The sequence below is a fragment of the Hippocampus zosterae genome, chromosome 14 (genome assembly GCF_025434085.1).
Source record: "Hippocampus zosterae strain Florida chromosome 14, ASM2543408v3, whole genome shotgun sequence".
NCBI lineage: Eukaryota > Metazoa > Chordata > Actinopteri > Syngnathiformes > Syngnathidae > Hippocampus > Hippocampus zosterae.
The window spans coordinates 3,575,182-3,600,157 of record NC_067464.1 but is presented as its reverse complement, the minus strand read 5'-3'; the positions used below and the strand labels follow the sequence as shown (position 1 = coordinate 3,600,157).

At 45.2% G+C, this 24,976-nt stretch overlaps 3 protein-coding genes and 1 long non-coding RNA gene across 5 annotated transcripts in view; 3 read left to right on the top strand and 1 right to left on the bottom strand.

The window, feature by feature from the left end:
• The window catches only part of tmx1 (thioredoxin-related transmembrane protein 1), a 4,331-nt gene extending 3,636 nt beyond the window's left edge, over nt 1-695 (bottom strand). The window contains exon 1 of one of the 2 annotated variants that reach the window (XM_052086649.1): nt 309-695. Coding sequence is in view for 1 of the 2 variants with exons in the window: in XM_052086648.1 (XP_051942608.1) it covers nt 326-570 (245 nt within the window). In the remaining variant the exon portion in view is untranslated. The remainder of the gene's footprint in view (nt 1-308) is intronic. The other variant, XM_052086648.1, reaches the window with a different exon arrangement.
• The window catches only part of LOC127615107 (uncharacterized), a 25,284-nt gene extending 308 nt beyond the window's left edge, over nt 1-24,976 (top strand). The window contains exon 2 of the long non-coding RNA XR_007966817.1: nt 24,659-24,976. This is a non-coding gene — a long non-coding RNA (uncharacterized LOC127615107). The remainder of the gene's footprint in view (nt 1-24,658) is intronic.
• Nucleotides 2,413-5,147, top strand: LOC127615103 (galectin-8-like). The gene is made up of 6 exons (XM_052086658.1): nt 2,413-2,573; nt 3,125-3,471; nt 3,551-3,616; nt 3,774-3,859; nt 3,937-4,108; nt 4,950-5,147. The coding sequence occupies exons 3-6, from the start codon at nt 3,602-3,604 to the stop codon at nt 5,100-5,102; spliced, it is 426 nt and encodes a 141-aa protein (XP_051942618.1). The 5' UTR covers nt 2,413-2,573; nt 3,125-3,471; nt 3,551-3,601; the 3' UTR covers nt 5,103-5,147.
• trim9 (tripartite motif containing 9) lies at nt 10,571-23,428 on the top strand. Its single transcript, XM_052086638.1, has 11 exons — nt 10,571-11,510; nt 14,531-14,626; nt 15,067-15,189; nt 19,370-19,480; nt 19,544-19,697; nt 20,230-20,375; nt 20,604-20,742; nt 21,458-21,487; nt 22,110-22,413; nt 22,794-22,956; nt 23,337-23,428. The coding sequence occupies exons 1-11, from the start codon at nt 10,662-10,664 to the stop codon at nt 23,412-23,414; spliced, it is 2,193 nt and encodes a 730-aa protein (XP_051942598.1). The 5' UTR covers nt 10,571-10,661; the 3' UTR covers nt 23,415-23,428.

Here is a 24,976-nt window from a genome sequence, read left to right as displayed (position 1 = left end):
AGCAACTGCTTCGTCTAGTGTTTATCAGTCAAAGAGATGTACAAAAATACACGTATAGCCTGCAAGGCCGGAATTCGAAACTTGAATGTTAGAACAAGGATCATACGCTAGCTTGAGCGTATGATTAGCCGGCTAGTTGGCGAAGCTAACGTAGGCGAGTAAGACAACTTTCAAACATTGTACTATAGCGTTGCTTTCAGATTGCTAACAGTATTTTAAATAAATAGTTGCAAAAAATGTTGAAGTGCAAAAAGTTAGACGGCAAAATGCCCTCCGTGTCCCACCCTCCAAATAGCTAGCTGACTGACTTGGCTAAGCTACTGACAATTCAATCATCCACTCTCCGGTCAGAATGTCCTCCCAGTTGCCGTCGGTGACTTCCCGGAGGCTGTCCCGCTTGGGCTCGGTAACCGGCAAGGACGCGAGGCACACGGTTAGCAGGAGGTAGCATATCGGCGAGAGGTGTTTTGGACCCCGACACGAAAGAAACATGGTGGCGCTCTCGACCGCTAAGCTAACCAGAAACCGACTCCTGTAATAATGCGTTTGAGTGCAAACCGCCCACTTCATTTTTTTTCACGTTGGGCCAGACTTTGGTTCATTTAACTCGAAAATGACACGATGAAAACCTTGAAATGAACGTTATGAACGTTGACAGGCTTTAATTCGCTATTATTGGCGCTCGTGCCGCGTTCGTCATTTCGGAGAGGTTAGTTTTCAATTCAAACAGCTCCAAGTCGAGATAACAGCGGACACCCCGAACGATAAAAGACGTTAGTCATAGACCCGTAGCTCAACCGTGCACATAATAACACGAATAATTGTTTTATTTTAGTTTAGATGTCAATTAGTCAGCGTTATCATAGAATTATTTTAATTTGGAGTACACAAACCTCATATCAGTCTTTTTTCCCGAAGTACATGAACGCATCATTACGATACAGTGCACCGTAGTACTGTACTTTAATAAAGCTGCAATTTTCATTTGATATTAAACTGCATCTTAATGTGCATTCAGTCAAATGTAAATCCCGATCCCCAGATTTTGGCATTTTGCCAAATGTAATAATTTTGCAAAACGTTGTATTTTTATCCACGGCTGAAGTGGGTAAGATGGGTTTTCGGTTTCCTTGGTTGGACCCCAGAGGAACTCTGGACGATTGGTGATCACATCAATGCAGAGGTCAAGGGTTAGATTGCGGCTCTGGCCTTCCTTTGTGGAGTTTGCATGTTCTGCGTGGGTTTTCTTTGGATACTCCGGTTTTCTTCCTGGTGTATTAGGCAGTGAATTTGAAACCCCATTCTTCCATCTCCCAGTTCATGCGTCCTATTAGACCCCCGAGACGCGCCCACCATACTCGGAGCATCGTCAGTTGTGTTGCTAGCCATCTTTGGATTCATAGTGTCTGCATTCTTTGAAAATGGCCACCACCTCATGACAGATGAGACAGACAGCCTTTTCTTTGCATTGAACAAAAAAATCATCGTTTGTCCAATTTGGGTTAAATACCCTGCATTCTGCATCTATTTTTCTTTTACCTAATCTTTTCGGCATGACCCCGTTCTCTTCGAGAGGGGTGGATTTAGGATTTTTTTTCTGGGGTTGCCAGATAACGGCACAGACCGCAGGAAGATGCAACAAATGTCACATTATAGTATATGTGTTTATGAAATAGTTACTAATTAATAGTTAATAATGAAAATACTGTAGTTCAGAATTAAGAAACATTTTATTACAAAAGCTCAACTTTATTATCAAATACAAATCCACATGGATAAAAAATAAATCAAAATACTCTCTGGTATTTTCAGGGGGAGCGGACCAAATGCAGAGACGGGCCGGGTCAAGCCCGCTGGCCGTAGTTTGGGGACCTGATTCAGAGTTTTCAATCAGCCTGCCATGCATGTTTTTGGAAAGTGTGAGGAAACCAGAGTACTGTACTCGGAGAAAACCCAAGCAGGCCGAGGGAGAAAATGCAAACTCCATATACAGACCACCCAAGCTGGAATTGAACACACGACCTCTGCACCTCGAGGTCGACACGCTAACCACTGGACAATCAGGCCGCCTTCAGGAAATGAATGTAATATCTCCTCTTAATTGCTCTTTAGTTGTTGTCCTGACTACCCAAACATTCGTCGGTGAAACACGTTTCAACCTTGCACATATAAGCGTTTATTACAATTTAAGAGTATCAAAACCTCGTCGCGTTTTGTGACGTCCATGACACCACCACGTAGCTTCAGCGAAAGCCACTGCGTCGGCACCTCGCATGCTTTCAATCAGTCCAATTATGTTACACTCGTTTCATACATCAAAACGTCATGCATTGGTACTTTTCGTGATAAACGCATCGTTAAGTGCTTCACAAAGCACGAAGAGGAAGGTGACGTGTGTCACAAAACAAACGTTACACGACAGAAACTCGCCCTTGGTCGAGGGGGGAGACCGTACGTGCAAAAGTCGAGCTTCAGAAGAATAACGTCGACTGGAGAGGATGGGCTCGCAAGACTCCAATATGACTTGGCACCTGTTTCCTGGGCGTAGTACGATACAGAAAGAGAAATGTTGCGTGAGTTCCGGTCTTTTTTCTTATAAGACCTCTTAACATCCATCTATATCTATATCCATATATATATATATCTGTACTGCTTTCAAAATCTACTTAAAAATCATCTGGAATTAACTGAACTCTTGATTGAACAAGACTCGCTGACTAGTTGCAACTAAATATATTCGGCACACGAAATTGATGTGAATAACTTAATATTTTAAAACGGAAGAACTTTGGTCAACCATTGGTCAAGTTACGCCTTCTTGGGAAAAAAATTATTGATCGTTATTATTCAGTCGCCAATATTCGCTAGTAAATTACCTACTTGATCGTGACGAATCACAATTTCATTTAAAAGCAGAGTGTCTTCCGAGATCAAGATTACAGTTTGAACATTTAATCAGCGATTCCTTCGTGTGCCAGTAGAGGGTGTCCAAGAACCACATAACACTCATTGGCCGTGCATGACCGTGTTTATATTTGATTTGAATGCAATTTACTTGGAACAAAAAGCATGACGTGAACAATTGTTTTGCTCATAATAATGATCCAACCTTTTGGCTTCTCAGGCAAAAGCGAAGACCTGGCAGTTGGCTTTCCTGGTGGCGATCTTGATCCTGGTGTCAACATTCAGCCTGTTCAGCTTAGTCTATAACAGAAATAAAAAACAGACCGAGTCTGAAACAATGTTCATCAATGAGGACTATGAGTCAAATGGCGGCAACACCAAGGCAAGCCTAAATTTTACCAGCAGTTGCCAACATTCCAACTTTTTCGGTTGACCATGACCGTAATAACTCAAAATCTACATACACTTAGTGCTAACTAATGCTAAGCTAATTAAGTCAAATGCTGTTAATTTCAGAATTTGACCCTCGCTGAACAACTGGAGCTGACCCTTCATGGAAAAATAGCAGTGAGTGGTCATCTCAAGAACACGACTGAAAGGAGTGCAAGGCCATGACGATGCTAACTGTTGTGTTCTCTCTATAAAGAAAAACGTCAGGAAGACCAAGTATAAAATCAAATGCTGGCGCAGAGTCCTGATGAAAGATGATGGAGTGAGCCACAACACACAGACAAATGCAGCTTCTGACGTCATTTGCGAAGCCACACCCCTTAAAGGCCCACAACCAATACACAAATACTACAATACAATAATCACATTTTAAAAACGCCATTCACGTCCAATTTTCCAACCCAAATGATTTGTTACAGGATGCTCAAATGGGGGAGCTGGTTGGAGGTCTCCAAGTGGGCGGTGGCATCGCCATCAGGGGGCGAGTCAAGCCAAATGCAAAAAGGTGCAATACTAACCCACCCACGTCCCTCACACATAAACCTGCCACCGTGACGCATGTTGGTGCTTTTGTCTTTTCAGTTTTAATGTCGACCTTTTGATGGGCAATAGCAGCAGTAGCGACGTGGCACTGAGCCTGAACCCTCGCATGAATGCCAAGGTGTTTGGACGCAACTCCTTTCTGTCTGGTTTCTGGGGTGTGGAGGAGCGCAAGCTGGACAAGTTCCCCTTTGCACCTGGCTTCTACTTTGAGGTCTGCACACACCCATTACAAAAATCTATCGGTGGGCAGCACATAGGGCAGGGGTGTCCAAACTTTTTGCCAAGGGGGCCAGATTTTATGTGGTAAAATGTCGGGGGGCCGACCTTGGCTGACATTCTTTACATTGAACAACAATATTGTTCAACAAATTTCAGTAAGCCAGTCTGTTTCACATTTCCATTTTTATTTTAATTTCAATTAAGAATTTCTTTTGGTTCATTTGAAACAGGTATATCACATGCAACGGCTTATTCACTTGACTTTTTCTTAAACAGAAGTCTCCTGAGTGCAAATTGATTGATTTGAAACATAAAATGTATCACCGTGACTTTTCAATAGTCACAAAACCTTTGACTCGAACAACGGGGAAATGAACAAGCAATACACATATCCACAACTGCAAGGATCATTTGAAATATGACATATCAGTCAATATAAACACGGAGTGATGCCCTCTAGTGTCTAAATGCTATTACTCATTTAGTGAATGCTATTACTCATTTAGCCACTAGAGGGAAGCAGTACTCTATGAAACATTACTCACCAGTCTACGAGACCTCAGTCAATGCAACACGTGTTCCATTGCGCCCAACCTGCGGGCCAGACGGCACTGACTTTATGACAGGGGCCGAGGGCCGGATGAAATTCGACCGCGGGCCGGATTTGGCCCCCGGGCCGGACCTTGGACATGCCTGACATAGGGGGTTAGCATGTATGTTATCGGTTACAATGTTGGTATGTGGTCCTTCCGTTCCTCCCAAGTTCTCAACATGTGGCTTCATTGGTCTCTCGAAAAAACTGTCAAACATACGTTTCCCTTGTTGTCATTCAGATGAAAATCCACTGCGGCGTCGACGCGTTCACCGTGTCCGTCAACTGCGCCCGGCTCCTGGAGTACAAATACCGTGTCGACCTGGACCGGATCACCCATGTGAGAGTGTTTGGCGACTTGAAGCTGCTTTTCGTTCAACATGGCAAAGTTTGAAGTGCTGCTTTTTGTTCATGCTTATATCTCATCCTATCCACTTTAATGATGTAAAATGGCAAAGAGAAATTCAAATGAACAACTCGGAACTATGAAGCTCCAGAAGTTGAAGGTTCACGGTGATCTTTTGAACTTTTTCTTGCTCAGATTTTGTTTCTTGACAGTTTATCCATTGTAGAAAAAAAACCATTAAGAAAAGTGTTATCTCTTACTCTTGTGTATTCATTAATGACAATAAAGAGTGATGAAGTGCATTCCTCCCCTTTGGATGCTGGGTTCATCAATTTCACACGAGAATTCTGTTGTGATGCGGAGATATGGATCTGACACCGTTTTTTGACACAAAACGGCAGGAACGATCCGCAGGCCGAGAGAAAAGCCCACTTGTGTGGGCAGCAGCCGAGATCGCAAGAGAGGAACGTGAGCAGGCCTTACACGTGCAGAATCGCTCTCAATTTCTCGTGCACTACAACCTCCGCAGGGATTTTTTTTTAATTAGCGAAAATGATTTTGCACAAAACGGGACAACAGCTCATTTTCAGCCCTGCTGAAGCACCCCTGAAGTAAATCCAACCCCATATGAATTTTATTTACACTATTTCCCTATTTAACAAGCTAGAGACGCGTTAAAACAATACAATACCTGGTTGAAAAATTAAATGTTATCCAGTAAGTAAAGTGCACCACAAGATTCCTCCCACCTCTTCACAATAAGGCGACCAGAGTGCGCGCGTGTGCCATTTTCCAACCACATTGAGTGAACTTCAAAAAGGGGAGGGGGGGTGGGGGGACATGGTAAAATTATTCTTCCTTTCCCCGAGGAGGGTCACAGTACCGGCTGTAAGAGAATCTTTCATTGTGCTCCATTTTCCTACACCTGTACTGCTTTCACGGGACCAAACAAAAGCGGCGCCTCCATGCAGCCTGCAAGTAATAAGAGCTGAATCCATTAGGCAGGTGGGGGGGGGGGGGTCCTCCTGGGGAGGTTGTGTGTGGGTTGCAAAGAGATGAACACACTCTGGCCTTGTTGAAGCCATTTTTGCAACCGTGTCGGTGTTGGGGAGCAATTGAAATGTCTTTTTTTATAATAAAGTTGCTCCACATTCATCACGTCATTGGTGGGGGGGGGGGGGGTCTTATTATCTTCCCTGAACTGACAAGTGATCCTCCTCCCAACACCCCTGCAGGCATACACGGGAGGACCGAGGTTTTACTAGCTACCCACTGATAGCTCTGCTTATTGACTACCCACCCCCAAGCCGAAGCAGCAATCACAGCACCCTGGGGAGTCATGGAAGAGGCGGAGACAAGCAAAACCAAGCTACGGACACCACAAAGCACATAGTCAAGCTTTAGTGGAGACCTCACCGGCAAAATCCTAATAATAATAATAAAATCCTTTATTCGTCCCACACTGGGGAAAATTACAGCCTCCAGCAGCAAGAATGTATGTAGAAAGAAGAAAGAGAAAAAAAACAACAAACATCCTTCAATTAAATACGAGCGCGGTCCAGAAATTTAATCACCTACTCATGTTTTTTTTCTTGTGGAATCAATACCAACTGTCGCTTGCTGAGGCACATTAATTGTAGTCCAATGTCATTTCACATCGAAATATTATGAACCCCCCTTTCCGACGCCAAAATTGAAGACAGTGCGCGGGCGTCTTAATGACATGTTTGTGGCATGCTTTTGTAAGTTGAGGGGTTCGCAGGTTTTAGATGGATTGTTCTACGTTTAGAATGGTCAAAAAGGAGATGACGACTTCGTTTGAACACAGCTCTTTTTTATTTTTCTCTCCTCAACCGCTCCCCCGCTAACTCTCCTACCAACACTCCCGCTTCCGGTAACGACCCGACTTCCTGTTTTTCTTCTCCAATCACATGTAAGCAACATAAGAATATTTCAGGACGTATTAAACAGAGTATAATTAAGGTAACTAACATAAAAGAATATAATGCATGAATATAAAATGATAATAATTAACAATTTAACAAAAGCTTACACTTTTGTGAAGAAAAAAACTAAACAAACGTAAGGAGTGATGGAAAACGATTTGAATCGGAAAATCGTTTTGGATTTACTGAACGGGATGTGAATGCATCAAAAGATTTCGCTTTCAAACGCACGTTCCTCTAATCGTATCGAACCCGATGTATCCAGATACGTATCGAATCATCTTTTATTGGAGCGGCACATACTTCACAAGTAGGCAGATGAGCAAATCACTTTAACTTGTTTAATTTCCCTTGAAGGCTGGGCAGCCATGAATAAAACAGTGAACGTTGTTTCCCCATAATCGTGTGCCGAGTCTGGCGTCTGCGCGGGTGCGGGTCCGAGATTGCTCCTTGCCACCCGGCTCCTCCCACCGTATTGAATGCCTCCCACGGCTTCCGACGGCCTCTCAAATGGCAGCTTTTCAGTGTGCGTCACGACTGATTTGGAACAACCTCTTCGACATCAGCCATTGTTACAAATCGCCTTACGCAAGGCGGTTTTCTGTTTTTGGCTTGATATGAGTAGTACAGGCCTAAAAATGGAGTCCCATGTGGCTAAAAAAAAAGTGTGAGTGTGGATGGTTGTTTGTCTCTGTGTGCCCTGCAGTTGGCTGGCAAACGGTTCAGGGTGTCCCACGCCTACTGCCTGAAGACGGCTGGGGTAGGCTCCGCCCCCCCCCCTGACCCTTGTGAGGATAAGCGGTTTGTAAAATGAAACAATGAATGAAAGTTTCTTTCTTTCTGACACACACAATGGTTCACAGATGTGTCAGATTGCCACAGTGTAGCGCCAACTACTGGCAAGGAGGACTTATGTCATTTATTTATTTTTACTTAAGGAACACGTGTATCCATATTGAGTGACCAATTTGCACTATTAATACGTCGTGACTGAACGAGATAGTATGAATTGACTTATTGATTTGCTGATTCCAAACAACGACTTGTCTGAAATTTAGTGGACGACCTTCGACTTGAACATATGTGACTTAAACCCCACATCCGGAAAACAGAGATCTAATTTAAAGAGACGTTTATTCATCTTACTCAACTCAACTGTATTTATAGAGCACTTAATTGACGACGTCCGGTTGTCTTTTTTGAGAAAATGCGTTACATTCAATACACCGCGTGAAGCAAGCGGAAAATCTCAAGAGATGCGGGATGCTTTGGCGCAGTGCACTTCTTCGCGCCTCTTGACGCCCACATAGCGTTGGTGAAGCCTCTAAATGACCGGCATCCTTTGGCTGTCGCATGCATAAACGCGGAACGTGGAGATTTGAAGAGAGTGGGAAGAGTGCAGCATTTGCGTGTGTACTCGTCTGTGCCGGCAGAGCGGTCACCATGGCAACAGCCACCCCGGTCAGTCGGATCAACAGGAAATGAGAAGCCAAATTATCAGAAAAAGGGGGAAAAAATGTCCTCATTTCACACAAGGAGGCTTGAAGGCGGACACACACACACAAAAAAAGTTGAGAATCAACTCCGATTTCAAGATCGTGGTTGAGTGTCTGTTTTTTTTGTTTCCTCGCATTTCCTCACTGGCCCGGTTGATGACTTGCTTCTTCCTTTCATCATTTCCCAGGCCTACCACACTCGCTTCCGCATTTCCTCCCTTTCCAATGCCGACTGGGGTTTCATCACTTCCCTCGCCGAGACTCACTCAATTCCTCGTAAAACTCTTTTTCCTTGTTTGACGCAGTTTCCCGGCCTGCCACCTGCTTCCCCACCGACTCACTTCCGGGCCGATGCCACGATTCATCACTTTCCTTGTTGAGCGTTTGCATCGTTGTTTCCTCACTGGCTCGGCCCACGCACTTTTCATCCCTTTCCGAGATGAGGTCTCGCTTTCTCCTTTCCTCGCTCAGTTTTTCACTTCCCATGGCGGACCACATTTACTTGGCCTGCGTCGACCGCTCACTTTCTCGTTTTCTCACAACAAATGCTGACCCCAGTTTTTGGGTCTCCTCACTTGCCTGCCCTACAACGGGTTTGTCATCCGAGGGTTTATTTATAGCTCGGATGCTATGTAGCTGCTATCCCCCCACCACCAATTAGGGTACAAGTGCTCTTATTCTGTCACCGATGAACTATGTTGAGTATGGCTTTGAGGGGGTGAAAAAAAAAAGGAACGAAAACGGGGTTGAAGTCTTTCGGAAAGCAACACACGGCACTGTTTTAACTCAGATTACTCACAGAACAATGTCATCATGCAGCAGGCGTCAGCGAGAGCAATGTTCCAAAAATCAGTGACGGTCCTTCTTGAGCAACATTTGGTGAGAATCAACATGGAGCTCCGGGGAAATATTGTTTCACGGATCAAAGTGCCATTTGTTGTTTGCGGAAAGATGCGCAGAAGTTTGACTCTCAAAGTTTCTTTGAAAGCAATGTTCATGATACTTGCATTTGTTTACGGATTACCGCATAATTAACAAAAAAAATAATCTACCATTAAATTGATCAAGCACTTAAAATGGCAAATCTTTTCCTGTTTGCCAATAGAAATTTTCATCTTAGTGATAAAAGAAAAAAAAAAAAAAAATATATATATATATATATATATATAGAAATGTGTTTTTTTTTTATTATAAGCAAATTACTGGTATTTAAAGATATTTAAACATGCATTTCTGGATGCAAAACAGCACTTTCAAACAATGAGTAAATAAAAACCAATAGAGTTATGCATGTAAATACTTGTTATTGTATTCATATAGGTTTAAATGTATTAATTTAAAGCAAATTGTGCTTTGTTGAAATGTTTCCTCTAATGTAAATAAGATAAGATAAGATAAGATATCCTTTATTCGTCCCACACTGGGGAAATTTACAGCCTCCAACAGCAAGAATGTATGTAGAAAGAAGAAAAGGAGAGAGAGGAAAAAAAAAACAACAAACATCTTTCAATTAAATACAATATGAACACAATGGATAAATCGCAGTACTATTTACAATTTTACTTCACATAATTTAATTATTATTATTATTATGATTGTTATTTATATTAATAAAACATAAAGACAACATTTAATACATATGTGGACCGAAAAGAACACTTTAAATGAACATATAAAGAAATAATGGAGGAAACAATATTATTTTAAAATTGAAATGAATACTTGTTTATGAAGATGTATTTTTATTTGGATGTAAAATCAGATCAATAAAATGATCATCATTTCAAGTGTAATTAACAATTAACGATTTAGCATCTTGATGTACGAGAGTATATTTGTGACATTTTGTGTTCAAGTTTAAAATATTTTCATATACTTTTTTATCCATAAAGGGGCCATTTCATATACAGGACAGTAGTGCACTTCGAACGAGTTGCAGAGTGACTTTGCTGCCCTCCAATGATTTGTGCCGAATCCATCAGCGGTCCAATAGGAAGCCGAGCCCACCTGGTGCCGCTCGCCTATTGGCGCACAGCCTTGGGTTCCCGCCCCCACTCGGATCCTTGCCCGCCGCCGCCTGGCGGACATTCTCACTCGACTCGCGGACTGACGAGCGGTCGCCGGTTGTCTCTGACGTGTCGGTCGCGTTCCCCGCTGGCGTAGCCATGGACGAGATGGAGGAAGAGCTCAAGTGCCCCGTGTGCGGCTCCTTCTTCCGCGAGCCCATCATCCTGCCCTGCTCGCACAACATTTGCCTGGCGTGCGCCCGGAACATCCTGGTCCAGACGCCCGAAGCCGAGTCCCCGCAGAGTAGCCGAGCCTCCGGCTCCGACTACGACTACCTGGACCTGGACAAGATGAGCTTGTACAGCGAGGCGGACAGCGGCTACGGCTCGTACGGGGGCTTCGTCAGCCTGCCCACCACTCCGTGCCAAAAGTCCCCCAACGGGGTGCGGGTGTTCCCCCCGGGTCCGGCGCCTTCGCCGCACCCGCCGCACCAGCAGCCCCCCGCGAAGCAACAAGCCGGCTGCCTGCTGGCGCCCATCCCCCGCAACGCGTGCATCACGTGTCCGCAGTGCCACCGCAGCCTTCTGCTGGACGAGCGGGGTCTGCGCGGCTTCCCCCGCAACCGGGTGCTGGAGGGGGTCGTGGAGCGCTACCGCCAGGGCCGGGCGGCCGCGCTCAAGTGTCAGCTGTGCGAGAGGAGCCCCCGCGAGGCCGCCGTCATGTGCGAGCAGTGCGACGTGCTGTACTGCGAGCCCTGCCGGATGCGCTGCCACCCGCCCCGCGGCCCGCTTGCCAAGCACCGGCTGCTGCCGCCCGCCCAGGGCCGGGTCGGGCCCGGGCGACGCGCGGCGCCCCGCAAGACCTCGACGTGCACGGAGCACGAGCTGGAGAACCTAAGCATGTACTGCGTGCAGTGCAAGACGCCCGTGTGCTACCAGTGCCTGGAGGAGGGCAAGCACGGCACACACGAGGTCAAGGCGCTGGGAGCCATGTGGAAGCTGCACAAGGTGGGGAGCCGTGCGCCGCGACTGCACGCCCTCGCTGACAAACATGACTAACACACACACACACACACACACACACACACGCACACACACGCACACACACACACACACACACACACACACACATAGTCCATGTCAAAATGCAACAAATACATAAACATGAGTGAAAACAACAAAACAGGAACATACACTAATACAATTAAGAACAACATATAGTCAATAGGGGGCGGCCCGGTAGTCCAGTGGTTAGCACGTCGGCTTCACAGTGCAGAGGTACCGGGTTCGATTCCAGCTCCGGCCTCCCTGTGTGGAGCTTGCATGTTCTCCCCGGGCCTGCGTGGGTTTTCTCCGGGTGCTCCGGTTTCCTCCCACATTCCAAAAAAACATGCGTGGCAGGCTGATTGGACACTCTAAATTGTCCCTAGGTGTGAGTGTGAGCGCGGATGGTTGTTCGTCTCTGTGTGCCCTGTGATTGGCTGGCAACCAATTCAGGGTGTCCCCCGCCTACTGCCCGGAGACAGCTGGAATAGGCTCCAGCACCCCCCGCGACCCTAGTGAGGATCAAGCGGCTCGGAAGATGAATGAATGAATGAATATAGTCAATAGGGTGTCACGGTGTTTGACTGTTTAACACCTCCGCCTCACACTGCAGAGGTGCAGGGTTCGATTCCGGCTCTGGCCTTCCTGTGTGTGCCCGTTATCCCAGTGCGTTTTCTCCAGGTACTCCGATTTCCTCCCACGTACCGAAAACATGCACGGCAGGTTAATGGAAGAGTCAAAATTGTCCCGAGATGTGATTGTGAGCGTCAATGGTTGTTTGTCTATATGTGTCCTAGGATTGGCTGGCATGCTGGATGAAAATACTCAAAATACACAAAAAAAAGAGCTAAAAATCCACAAATACTCAGCGAAAAGTGTCCCCCACTGGTCGTCATGGTCACGAAACCCCACAAATGAGCAGTGTCTTGTTTGCGTGAAGCAGGACGCCCCCCACTGACGCCACCCACCCGCAAAACATGCTGATGATGAATTTCGTTACCATGACAACCAGTCAGGCTGTCGTTCAAATGTTTGGAACCTCTCACGCATCATGCAAGTTATCAGCCAAATATTTGAAACGCGATGGAATTTTGCATCCGGCTGTCAGCGAAGGTGCACCTCATGTCGTGACCCGGGATACTGCACGCACACTCACGCGCATATTTGGAGTGGAGCGTGCCAGATGCTATTTTTGGCCTTGTGGTGGGCAGGGAGGCAGCTTGTGTTCTCCGAACAGCACACGGCACTCCGCATGCACACCAAAAAAATATGCAAATTGGACACCATCGTCAACAAAAGGCTTGGATGAAAAATACAAAATCAATCGACAATCAGAAACTCACCGCGCTCCCCCCCAAAAGACAACAGCAAAAAAAACTTAAACAGAACTAATTGACAAAATATACCAAACATATTCCACAAAAATGCATAACACTACACAAAAAAAACAGATATTGGATTTAAAAAAAAATAACATTCAATAAAAAAAAATAACACGGATATGTCGACATTTTAAACAGAAAAAGATCAGGATTATGATGATGATTATGAAAGGGATCTCACAGCTTGTGCATTCTTGATGATGCAAGTGATGAATTATGAATGTTTCATCTTATTCAACAGCTTGCTTGAATGTTTTCCTAAAACGTCGCCATACGCTGCCAAGTTGAATGGTGAAAAGTGGACCGTGTCAACATAAAATATGATATTAATCACGTGTGTGTGTGTGTGTGTGTGCGCGCGCGTGCCAGTGTGTGTGCGCACGTGCCAATGTAATGACTTTGCATTGAAAGTAGGCGACATCGTTCTTTGCTAAGCTAACTCTATTTTCCATCATTAGCGCAGATGCGGCTGTGATTGTTAGCATGCCTTGCTAACAGGATGCTAACCAACTAAATGCTGACAAGTCCATTCAAATGAGTTGCGGTCCTCCACGAAACACAAAGAGACTTCCAAATGTGTCGTTTAACACGCGAGGTGGCCGTATAACGTCTGGTCTTTGTTCAGCTGTGTATTCAGCTGTCTCATGGTCCCAAATGTGGGGGTTAAAGGTTAACCCCAATCCCCTTGCAGGCGCGTCAAAACGTCAGACTTTTTTTTTCGGAACTGTATCAGCCAGTGTTTGTCCGCATTCCAACAATATGAGAAAACCACAATAGAATGTGGCTGCTGGCTGAAGTGTGAATGGTTCTCGGAGGGTCACGTGACCCCGGGTGCACATCCCTGACCCCAAAAAATGTCCAAAGGTGTCCAAACAGGAAGTTTTGTGGGGGATTTCCTGTCACATGATCTGTTCATCTCCTTTGCCTTATCAGCAGCAATGTTGAGTTACATTCATTTTAAGAAGAATAATTATGATTCTTTTTTTAGGATTTCAGTGGAAAGGAAGCCTGGTTTATTTGTCAAAGTTGATTTAAAAAAATTAAAATCAACTTTAAAATCAAATAAAATCGTTTTATTTACTTAAGAGACAGCATAGTTCATAGAAAGTAGCATTTTTGGGAGATTTTTAAAAAATTATTATTATTTTAGTAAAAAAAAGCCACCTGGCACATTCAATGCCATTATTTGTGATTATTTGTTATTTTGTTGGAAAGTGGCCTGGTTTACTCAGACTTTATTTCTTGTGATTATTTTTATTTTTTATCTTGGAGGTTGTCTATTTTTTGTTAGTTTTTTTTTTTTTGCTGAAAGGCAGGCTGATTTAATCAAATTACATTTTTCAAATTTTCACTTTTTTTTGTTCTTTTTGCTGAAAAGAAATCGGATTAATTTAATCACATTTTAATTCATTTTGTTTTTTCAAATGTTAGTTGAAAGACAACCTGGCAAATTTAATATCATTGTTATTTATTTATCTATTAATTTATTTAAATACCAATTCCTTACACCACACACACACACACACAACATGTTTGGACTGAAGTTTGTCTTTAGGTGCTAATTAGCAGCTAATTCGCGACTGCTTCCCACTAATGTTCCAGGGTCAACTGTCTCAGGCTCTAAACGGACTGTCGGACCGAGCCAGCGAGGCCAAAGAGTTCCTCGTGCAGCTCAGGAACACCGTGCAGCACATCCAGGTACACCAAAAAATGTCACACCGCGGGGACGGACAAAGAGGATTAACGGTGTTTTGATAATCCTTATAACAACATAACAACACGAGGCTCTTCCAAAATATTTGGAGCAGCTCTTGATTGGAAAATGTGATAAAGCACAAAAAAAAGTTGCTGGAATTGTCTGTACCAGTATATTGTCATAAGACGTTGTCGAGCACGGAGTTTCCAAATTTCAACGCTGAGAGAGAAATCCTTCCAGGTTAGCTTAGTGCTAGCTAGCTAGTTCGGAAAACACGACATGGATAGGGACATAACATTTTATTTGACCAATGTCTCAAACTAACCGAACAAGTGTGGCACCATCTATTGTTGGATAGTGAAATTACACATAAAGCCAATTTAGTTATCAAGTGTTTCTTTTCGTGCCACTAACGCACTATTTGCGTTGGTCCCCCCCGCAGGAGAACAGTGTGGAATTTGAAGCGTGTCTGGTGGCACAGTGCGACGCCCTCATCGAAGCGCTCAACCGCCGCAAGGCTCAGCTACTCGCTTGCGTCAATCAGGAGCACGAACACAAGCTCAAGGTAAAGCGCGCCCTCAGAACTTAATTTAAAAATTGCAGAGGTTCCACTGATGAGTGCAAACGAAAACCTGCATGTTTGTAGCATGTAGCTTGCGATGACCGTGAACCCACAAACATTTTGTCTTCACGTCGCTAGTAACCTGACTAGCGAGAAGTAGGCACGTGTTTGGAGTGAGGCGCGAGTTAGTGTTTTCAATTTCACGCTTGGACGCTGGTGAGAATCAATGTTTGGCACGTGGAGGTGTTGTGAGCCAGCGCAATAAAATCAACGCTACACAAAAGCCTCTTTTGCGACCACAAACTTAGATACCAGTCACACTGTGTGTGTGTGTGTGTGTGTGTGTGTGTGTGTGTGTGTGTGTGTGTGTGGATGCGCATTTCCCTCTGCGTTTTTTGTGTGTGTGTGCCTGCGCGTCTGTTTGGGAGTGGGTTGGCCCATCTGCCAGTGTCCAGATTAGCCACATTGCTGAGGATTTACGCTAAACCTTGGACACGGCATGAAACCCAACATAAGGCCCCCTTTCCTCTCTTTCCAAAGCATGTTTCGCTTAAATTTGAACCGACACTTATTGGAAAACGTGTATATATGCTAACAGCACAATCTGGGCAAAGGTTTTCCCTTTTAGTTGAAAATAACTTACTTTCACGTACAGGATCCCTCGCCGCTATGATTCGTCCTCCCACACATCCAAAACGCTAATTTTTAAATTTGCATCGCAATTCCAGTCATGGGCGGCCCGGTAGTCCAGTGGTTAGCACGTCGGCTTCACAGTGCAGAGGTACCGGGTTCGATTCCAGCTCCGGCCTCCCTGTGTGGAGTTTGCATGTTCTCCCCGGGCCCGCGTGGGTTTTCTCCGGGTGCTCCGGTTTCCTCCCACATTCCAAAAACATGCGTGGCAGGCTGATTGAACACTCTAAATTGTCCCTAGGCGTGAGTGTGAGCGTGGATGGTTGTTCGTCTATGTGTGCCCTGCGATTGGCTGGCAACCGATTCAGGGTGTCCTCCGCCTACTGCCCGAAGACGGCTGGGATAGGCTCCAGCACCCCCCGCGACCCTAGTGAGGATCAAGCGGTTAGGAAGATGAATGAATGAATGTATATCAGGGCGGCCCGGTAGACCAGTGGTTAGCACGTTGGCTTCACAGTGCAGAGGTACCGGGTTCGATTCCAGCTCCGGCCTCCCTGTGTGGAGTTTGCATGTTCTCCCCGGGCCTGCGTGGGTTTTCTCTGGGTGCTCCGGTTTCCTCTCACATTCCAAAAACATGCGTGGCAGGCTGATTGGACGCTCTAAATTGTCCCTAGGTGTGAGTGTGAGCGTGGATGGTTGTTTGTTTCTGTGTACAATTGGTTGGCAACCGATTCAGGGTGTCCCCCGCCTACTGCCCGAAGACAGCTGGGATAGGCTCCAGCACCCCCCGCGACCCTAGTGAGGGTCAAGCGGCTCGAAGATGAATGAATGAATGAATGAATGAATTCCAGTCATTGCCCATTTCGCACACAACCCTAATATGTATATATATAATTTTTTTGGTGCAATATCTCTACATGAATTAGTCTCTTTTTTACACATTGTTGTCTGTGTGAAAGAGGCAGCGCGCTCAGTGGCCTGGAATGAACTGACTGCGCCGTCTCCTCCGAGGCTCCCGGATGATTAAGGACGCCGTGAGAATGGGATCATTTCCCCGCGAAGAGAGAAACTAAATAATTGAGCGTGTTATTGATGTTATCACTCAGCCGGGAGAGAGCACTTAGTCTTCACGAGACGCCAGCGACTGCGATTTTTACCGCAACAACAAGCTGCCGTCCGTCCCTCTGCGGCCGTGTCGCAGTTGTCACGGTGATTCAACGCCTCGTCCCTCTGCTTGGCCCGACGTAGCTTCGCGGAGCGCTTTTCACACAGCAAGAGACAAAGGAGGAATGTTGTCAAGCGAACCAGCGGCAAATTCTCCATGTGATTGCTGTTTGCATGGTCACTCGTTGCTAGGCACGATTTGTGCGGCAGTCCAGATGGGAATGAGTCCATCAAAGGATTCTGACGTCTGTTTTGCTTGTTCCTTGGCTTTATTTGGATTCCTATATTGGGGCCACAGCCTCATGTTTGCCTTGTTTCGGCTTTTGCTAGCGTCGAATGCGAGTTCGTCATGCTCTAAATACAATTGATAGGTACCGGTACCATTTTATATATTTTTTCTGGTAATCTTTTATACTCTAATTGCCCCGCGGGGATAAATAAAGTTTTCTGAATCTGAATGTTTTATCGGGTTTGGAAGATGATTTGATTTAGAAATAATTAAGATGCCCCTGTACTAAGAGTCTATTTCAGAAATAACATTTTTTTTCTGGTTTCTCATTCATACACAATATATACTACATATGTTTTGCTCTAATTGGGTCTCCTTGATTTGATATGCAAAACAACTTTCCGCTGATTGATTACTTCCAAATATGTGGCCGTCTAGAGGTTAGCGTGTCCTATGGCGGCCACGACAGGGCGATGGCCTGGTCCCCCTGGAGGAAAATTGTGTCAACTCCATGGTGACCTCGCGTGACCTCGTCGCGGAATGGCAAGCTCGAGAGATAGAAGATAGATAGAGAGAAAGAGATAGCTAGCTAGCTAGCTAGCTTGCTACATAAATCGATAGATAGATAGACATATTCATTCCCTACATTGAGCGGCTGTGTATCAAAAACAAAGTAGGCACGGAGGGCACCTTTGAAATGAGCAGTTGAGGAGTAAATGACGTATCGCATCTATGACGTGATGCGGCAGAGTGTGCCCTTCTTTTCCTGCCCCCGCATATTCTACCTAGCAACAGGTCATGAATAAATGAATGACCGCAGGAATGTCAAACGTTACGTGTCGCACTGTACTGCTTGTGGTTGTCATCCTCCATGTTTTCTCTGGAGGATTTTCCCTGCTAGACCATAGCCGCGACCAGGTTACTGTTACCTAGCAACCCCTCCGTGTGTGTGTGTGTGTGTGTTTTACTTGAGTCTCTTTCCCAAGAAGCTATGGACGGCATCAATGTTGATGTGCTCAGAAATGGTAGTGTGGCAAAAAAAAAAAGAATAAATGCTAACATGAACGGATGTTGCTAGTAGCTACATCTTCTCTGATGTAACTAGACAACTGTTCACTCATCCTGTCGTGTGAAAATGTCGCACATCCTTTGTTGAGGATGGGACCGGTCATGGTTCATCACGTTGACAGCAGTCCTGTGAAGCTTTTCAACAGTTACGTCGACCTATTCATGCTCGCCATACAGATTCGTATGTTCCATTTGTGTCTCAAATCATCTTTTCCCATTGAAATGAATGGGAATGCCGTTAATCTGTTCTAGCCTCACTACCAAAAAGAAAAAAAGTGATATTCAACAAGGAACGGCAGCACATTGAGTAATAACTCGGTCCTGACCAATATAGCTTTTTTTTAGGCCGATGTCAATTCTGATATTTGGCAGAAAAAAATCACATAACTGATCAATCTTATTTGGTTGCTTAAGATTGACAACAACAAAGATAGGCATGTCGTGTCAGAGGATTTTCTTGTTTTACAATGATTAGTTCTTTAGTATTTGTTTAACTTTACGACAGAGAAGGATTTTCACATACAAAAAAGCTTCAACTGATTAGTTCAGCTCTAGAGTTTGGCCATAAATGTACAGAAGCGCGGCCCGGTAGTCCAGTGGTTAGCACGTCGGCTTCACAGTGCAGAGGTACCGGGTTCAATTCCAGCTCCGGCCTCCCTGTGTGGAGTTTGCATCTTCTCCCCGGGCCTGCGTGGGTTTTCTCCGGGTGCTCCGGTTTCCTCCCAAATTCCAAAAACATGCGTGGCAGGCTGATTGAACACTCTAAATTGTCCCTAGGTGTGAGTGTGAGTGCGGATGGTTGTTCGTTTCTGTGTGCCCTGCGATTGGCTGGCAACCGATTCAGGGTGTCCCCCGCCTACTGCCCGAAGACAGCTGGGATAGGCTCCAGCACCCCCCGCGACCCTAATGAGGATCAAGCGGCTTGGAAGATGAATGTACAGAAGCAAAATAATGGCAAAACAGAATGTTTGCACAATGACGTTTGCCATTTAATGATTACATTTCTTTCCATCATCGATTATTTTCTTTGTCAAGAAATCTTTGGGAATTTGTCCATTGTTTTGACCCAGTACTACTTCTCCGTTTTTCCAGGTGGTGCGTGATCAGATCTCCCACTGCACGGTGAAGCTGCGCCAGACGACGGGCCTGATGGAGTACTGCCTGGAGGTGATCAAAGAAAACGACCCCAGCGGCTTCCTCCAGGTGAGCCCGGCTTTATCCTTCTCGTCTGCGATCGCTCCCTGACCGAGTCCTTTTGTCTGACAGATCTCGGACGCGTTGATCCGGAGGGTCCTGATGACGGAGAGCCAGTGGGGCAAAGGGACGCTGACACCGAGGATGACCAGCGATTTCGACCTGACGCTGGACAGCGCGCCGCTGCTGCAGACCATCCATCAGCTGGACTTTGTGCAGATGAAAGGTAGGCCCGCCGCTGCGCTTGATGCCTTATTTATTTATGTATTAATTTTTGGGGTCATCTCCCAACGGTAGCGATAAAATTTCACTACTTATCGGTACTACTGCAATTAATATATTTGTGTGCGTGTATTTTTTATTTAATTTTTTTTGTCAAATTGTTTTAGATTTTTAGATTTAGATTTTTTAGATTTTTAGATTTTAGATGTTTTTATCTGATATTTTCATTTTTTAATATATATCATTTTTTATTATATATATATTTTATTTATTTATTTATTTTCTGTCTTCAATGATGAAATGTTTACGGTTCAGCGTTTTTTTTAATGTTTCCAGAACAAAAATTCACGTTTAGTATTCCTGCTAAAATTTGGCATCATTATTGCTGTCGCATTTAGTGTTATGTTTTTTTTTTTTTTTTTTTTAATGTCGGTGTATTATTTTGACATTTATTGACTTTTTCACAAATACTTTTGCTGCACCTAATAATGTGAGCATCCGTCGCGTATCGACCCGTGCGGCCTCGTCCTCCCCAGTGCCGTCGGCGCCCATGCTCCAGCTGGAAGAATGCTTCACGGAGAACAACAGTGCCACGTTGTCATGGAAACAACCGCCGCTCTCCACCATCGCCGTGGACGGGTACATCCTGGAGTTGGACGACGGCGACGGCGGCCACTTCAGGGTACGTTCGCTCACTTCATAAGAAAGCAAATAAACACCGTCGAGCCTTTCGCTAGCCAAAAAAAACTCGGCACCGTGTGTGCCGCACATATCTGTAGCATGCACTGACTCACTGACTCACCCGTCTTTATTAATACTCCCGGCGTGGGCCGACCCGCCCACGTGCCGTTGTTCCGACCCGTCAGAGCTGTCGGCAAAAACGGCGCTCTGCTGTGTGCGCTCCCCGCAGGAAGTGTACGTGGGGACGGAGACCATCTGCACGGTGGACGGCCTGCACTACAACAGCACGTACAAATCCAGGGTGAAGGCTTTCAACGCCAGCGGCGTGGGACAGTACAGCAAGACGCTAGTCATGCACACGTCTCATGGTACACCAAGCAAATTATTATTATTTTTTTTTTTAACACTGAGGAAATTGATTGGTTTTGTGCAAATGAACGTAATGAAATCATGTTTGAATGTCATAAAGTATTTGCGGGGTTGTTAACAATATGACAAATTATTAGGATAGGTAATTACCGATACCAGGTATTGGTATCAGCACTTAAGGCAAAACATTTTTAAAAAAAGGGAGACTTTGACATGCAATAAGTGTTTTTTGCCAGTAGTTGGCACCACACTGCGGCTGTTTGACACATCTTGAGTCACAATATCTTGTCACTGTGGTAAATGAAATTTCACATATCAAAAGCACTAGTGGTATCGGTACTGGTATCAGTCTGAAAAAGAACTGATGTTGAAACTCCTACAAAATAGATTTTATTCAACCAATATATTCATTCCATTTTTTTCTATTCATTTTATACTTATCCAGGTCCTTGTCTCGGTCACATGAAAGTCATAAAAATGTGTTTTTCTATCCTATGACATTTTTTATAAAATTGGCTTCCAATGTGACAATGACCACAGTGACGATAATAGTTCTCATGGTAATGATCGTACTGTGCTGGGCTTCACGAGCTTGCTTTCATGGGCTTGAGGAAAAGAAAGAAAAACATGAAGTGTTCATGCTTTCTTTTGGTTTTGGATTGGCTAAAGCTGCTTCCTCTCCCACTTTTCGCTATCACCTCTCCCCTCTTACAGCTGGACTCCCCCCGGGTGATATGCAGTCAGGTAAGCTCGCTCTCGTGCTCTCTCGCTTTCTCTCATTGCTGACTTCAAAGACTTGCTGTACATTTTCAGAACACACACACACATGCATTGTGACAAAGTTAAATACAACTGAACTGTGCTTAAACAGTGATTGCTTTGCCTACCACAAGAGGGAGCCGCGTGCCATGAGTGATTCTAATCCCACACTTTAAGAATCATTCATTCATTCATTCATCTTCCGAGCCGCTTGATCCTCACTAGGGTCGTGGGGGGGGGGGGGTGCTGGAGCCTATCCCAGCAGTCTTTGGGCAGTAGGCGGGGGACACCCTGAATCGTTTGCCAGCCAATCGCAGGGCACACAGAGACGAACAACCAACCACGCTCACACTCACACCTAGGGACAATTTAGAGTGTTCAATCAGCCTGCCACGCATGTTTTTTGGAATGTGGGAGGAAACCGGAGCACCCGGAGAAAACCCACGCATGCCCAGGGAGAACATGCAAACTCCACACAGGGAGGCCGGAGCTGGAATCGAACCCGGTACCTCTGCACTGTGAAGCCCACGTGCTAACCACTGGACTAACGGGTCGCCCCACTTTAAGAATCCTTCGATCTAATTACCTGTATGGTGTTTTGGCGCAGTGGCCTGGTTCACTTTTGACGCGGCGTCGGCACACCCGGACATCATCTTGTCCAACGACAACCTGACGGTGACGTGCAACAGCTACGACGACCGCGTGGCCCTGGGGGGCGCCGCCTTCTCGCGCGGCGTCCATTACTGGGAGATGACGCTGGACCGTTACGACAACCACCCGGACCCGGCCTTCGGGGTCGCGCGCGCCGACGTCCTGAAAGATGTCATGCTGGGCAAAGACGACAAGGCCTGGGCCATGTATGTGGACAACAACCGTTCCTGGTTCATGCACAACAACTCACACACCAACAGGTAATCGAAACGATTAGCTCAAGATAATTCATTTCAGAACTTTTTGCATCATTTATGTGGCCTCTGGCCTGGAGAAAGTACAAATAATAAATGGGAATATAGCGGTTGCACAAGTGTACACACCCTCTTATTACTGGCACCCAAATAAAGTTCAGTTGTTCAAGTAGAGGTTTACTGCATTTTTTGTGGGGGGGTGGGGGGGCTTACATGTACAATCTTGTACATCAAAAGGTCCTCGGTACTTGAGAAAAAGGATTTGTATCGTTTGCATGAAAGTCACCACAAGTTTTTATTCTGCCTAGCAACCAGCGACCAACCATTCCTTCTGTAAGGAATTGTAATGTGGAATTGACAGTAGGATTTTGTGGTTGTGAGTTTAGGACGGACGGCGGCATCGGCAAAGGCTCCACCATCGGCGTGCTGCTGGACTTCACGCGCAGGATCCTCATCTTCCTCATCAATGACGAGCAGCAGGGGCCCGTGGCCTTCGAGGCCCTGGAGGGCACCTTCTACCCCGCCATCAGCCTCAACCGGAATGTACAGGTACGACGCGTCACTCGCGCCGTCCTTTGTCTTAGCTACTCCGAAATGAAATTATTCAAATGAATCTACTGTTATATTATTTTGTAATTATGTGCACACATAAAAATGCATTAAAACACTACACAGTCTTTTTTGATCAAAAGCTTCCCACTTTAAATATTTACCATATTATTTATCAGTGATTCAGCGTACTTTAGGCTTTTTCTTACTGCTCATTTCAAAGTCTTTCCTTCGGGCTGTCTCTTCAAAGGATTAAAAAAAAAAAAAGACTCCCCAAAAACTCGGAGCTGTGTTTGATGTTCTTCGTGTGTCATTGAAGTAGAGCAACAGCGCCCTCCGCAGGCTTGGTTTATCATCACTTGGCGTCTTGATTTCAACAGGTGACGCTGCACACCGGCTTGCCCATCCCGGATTTCTACACGCCGGGGGAGGTTGATCCCGCCGCCCACATGTGCTAAAAACGTCAACCCCCCCACCCCCCCCAAAAAAAAACTACAGCCCCACTCCTCCAGGCCCTGCATTCATTTTAAAAGCACAGCGAGAATGAGTGGGTTCTGTCTGACTCTCAAAAAAAAAAAAAAAAAGCTTTTGTTTGTGCGCTTCTCGTGGCTTTTTGTGTTTGAAAATGAAAGAAAATGCATTTTTGTATTCTCTATTGCAAAAAAAGAGTGTATGCATTATCATGTTTTATATTGATATATTGAGTCTTTTGATTTGCTTGATAATGTAGTATGTATGGCGTTTAAAAGGGGGCAATATCGGATTTTTTTTTTCTTTCCCGGAAAGCATTAAACATCTCAAGGAATCTACATGAGCTCACCAGGTCACAATATTAGGTACGCCTGCCTCTTTCATGCAGCAACGGAGCCTTAACGTAAAAGTCACGGCATCTCGCAACCACCAGCCGGCGCCTGGTGGGATGGGAAGGGACAATTGCTTTCGACGCAACAGGGTGGGAGAAGTGAGTCTCGGGTGTCACACAAAAACAATGACGATATTCTATAACTTCACACCCCTGTCCCGGCATTTCTTTGCCTGTGCCTTTTACACAGAAATCAATGAAGGGGATGGTCTCCTTTATACCACATTCCGGTGCCACAGCAGAGCAGCACAAGAGGGTGGGGATGGAGGGGGGCGGGGGGTTAGAGGGCATAAAAAAATGTTGGCTTTTACTGGCAGTATGAAAGGGGCTTTCAACACAACTCTTATACTGGCTGTCATTCACGGGTGTACCTAATGTTGTGTCCGGTTAGAGTAATCCGCGCTAGCAACATCCATGCATAAGGTGCTCTATCTTGCTGTATAGTGTTTTTCAATACCTAGCCAGCCACACACTGCAGGGCAGGACAGAGTCCACTGGACCACCCTGTTACGTCATCTGTTGCTACTTGTATGGTAACGACAAAGCTCAGCTATAATAAGTGATATATATATATATAAACAGTGTATATATATATGTATATATATGTGTGTGTGTGTGTGTGTACAGTATTTAGAACAGAATGTTATCATCAGGTGTTGACCGCTTGTTGCCACGACAACAGCATCTCTCATCTCAGACCACCACGATGACTTTAAGTGCGTTTTTAATCACACCTGATTCAAATGAACAGGTTCAATGTCAGGCTTCCGCAGAGCTTGCTGATGATCTGAATGATTTGCATCGGGTGTTTTGCAACAGGGAGACTTGGAAAACATGCAGGATAGCGGCCCTCCAGGACCTGAGTTTGACACCTATGGACGAGCAGATGCTTAATTTGCCTATCGCAGCTTTTTATGGGTAAATATTGCGCAGTCGCTGGGCGACACTAGCTCATATACAGTATATACATACAGTCTATTTAAATGTACATAATCATGTAATCATGTGAAGGTATTTCCGGTCTATTTTAATGCCATGAGATGGTTCATATCTGCTGTAATACGAGATGACTGCTACATTATTACTATGACTATTTGAGCCTACGAGCCTGTGTTTTCCTGTAAATGTGAATATTCAATAAATGGGTGAGAAAACTAA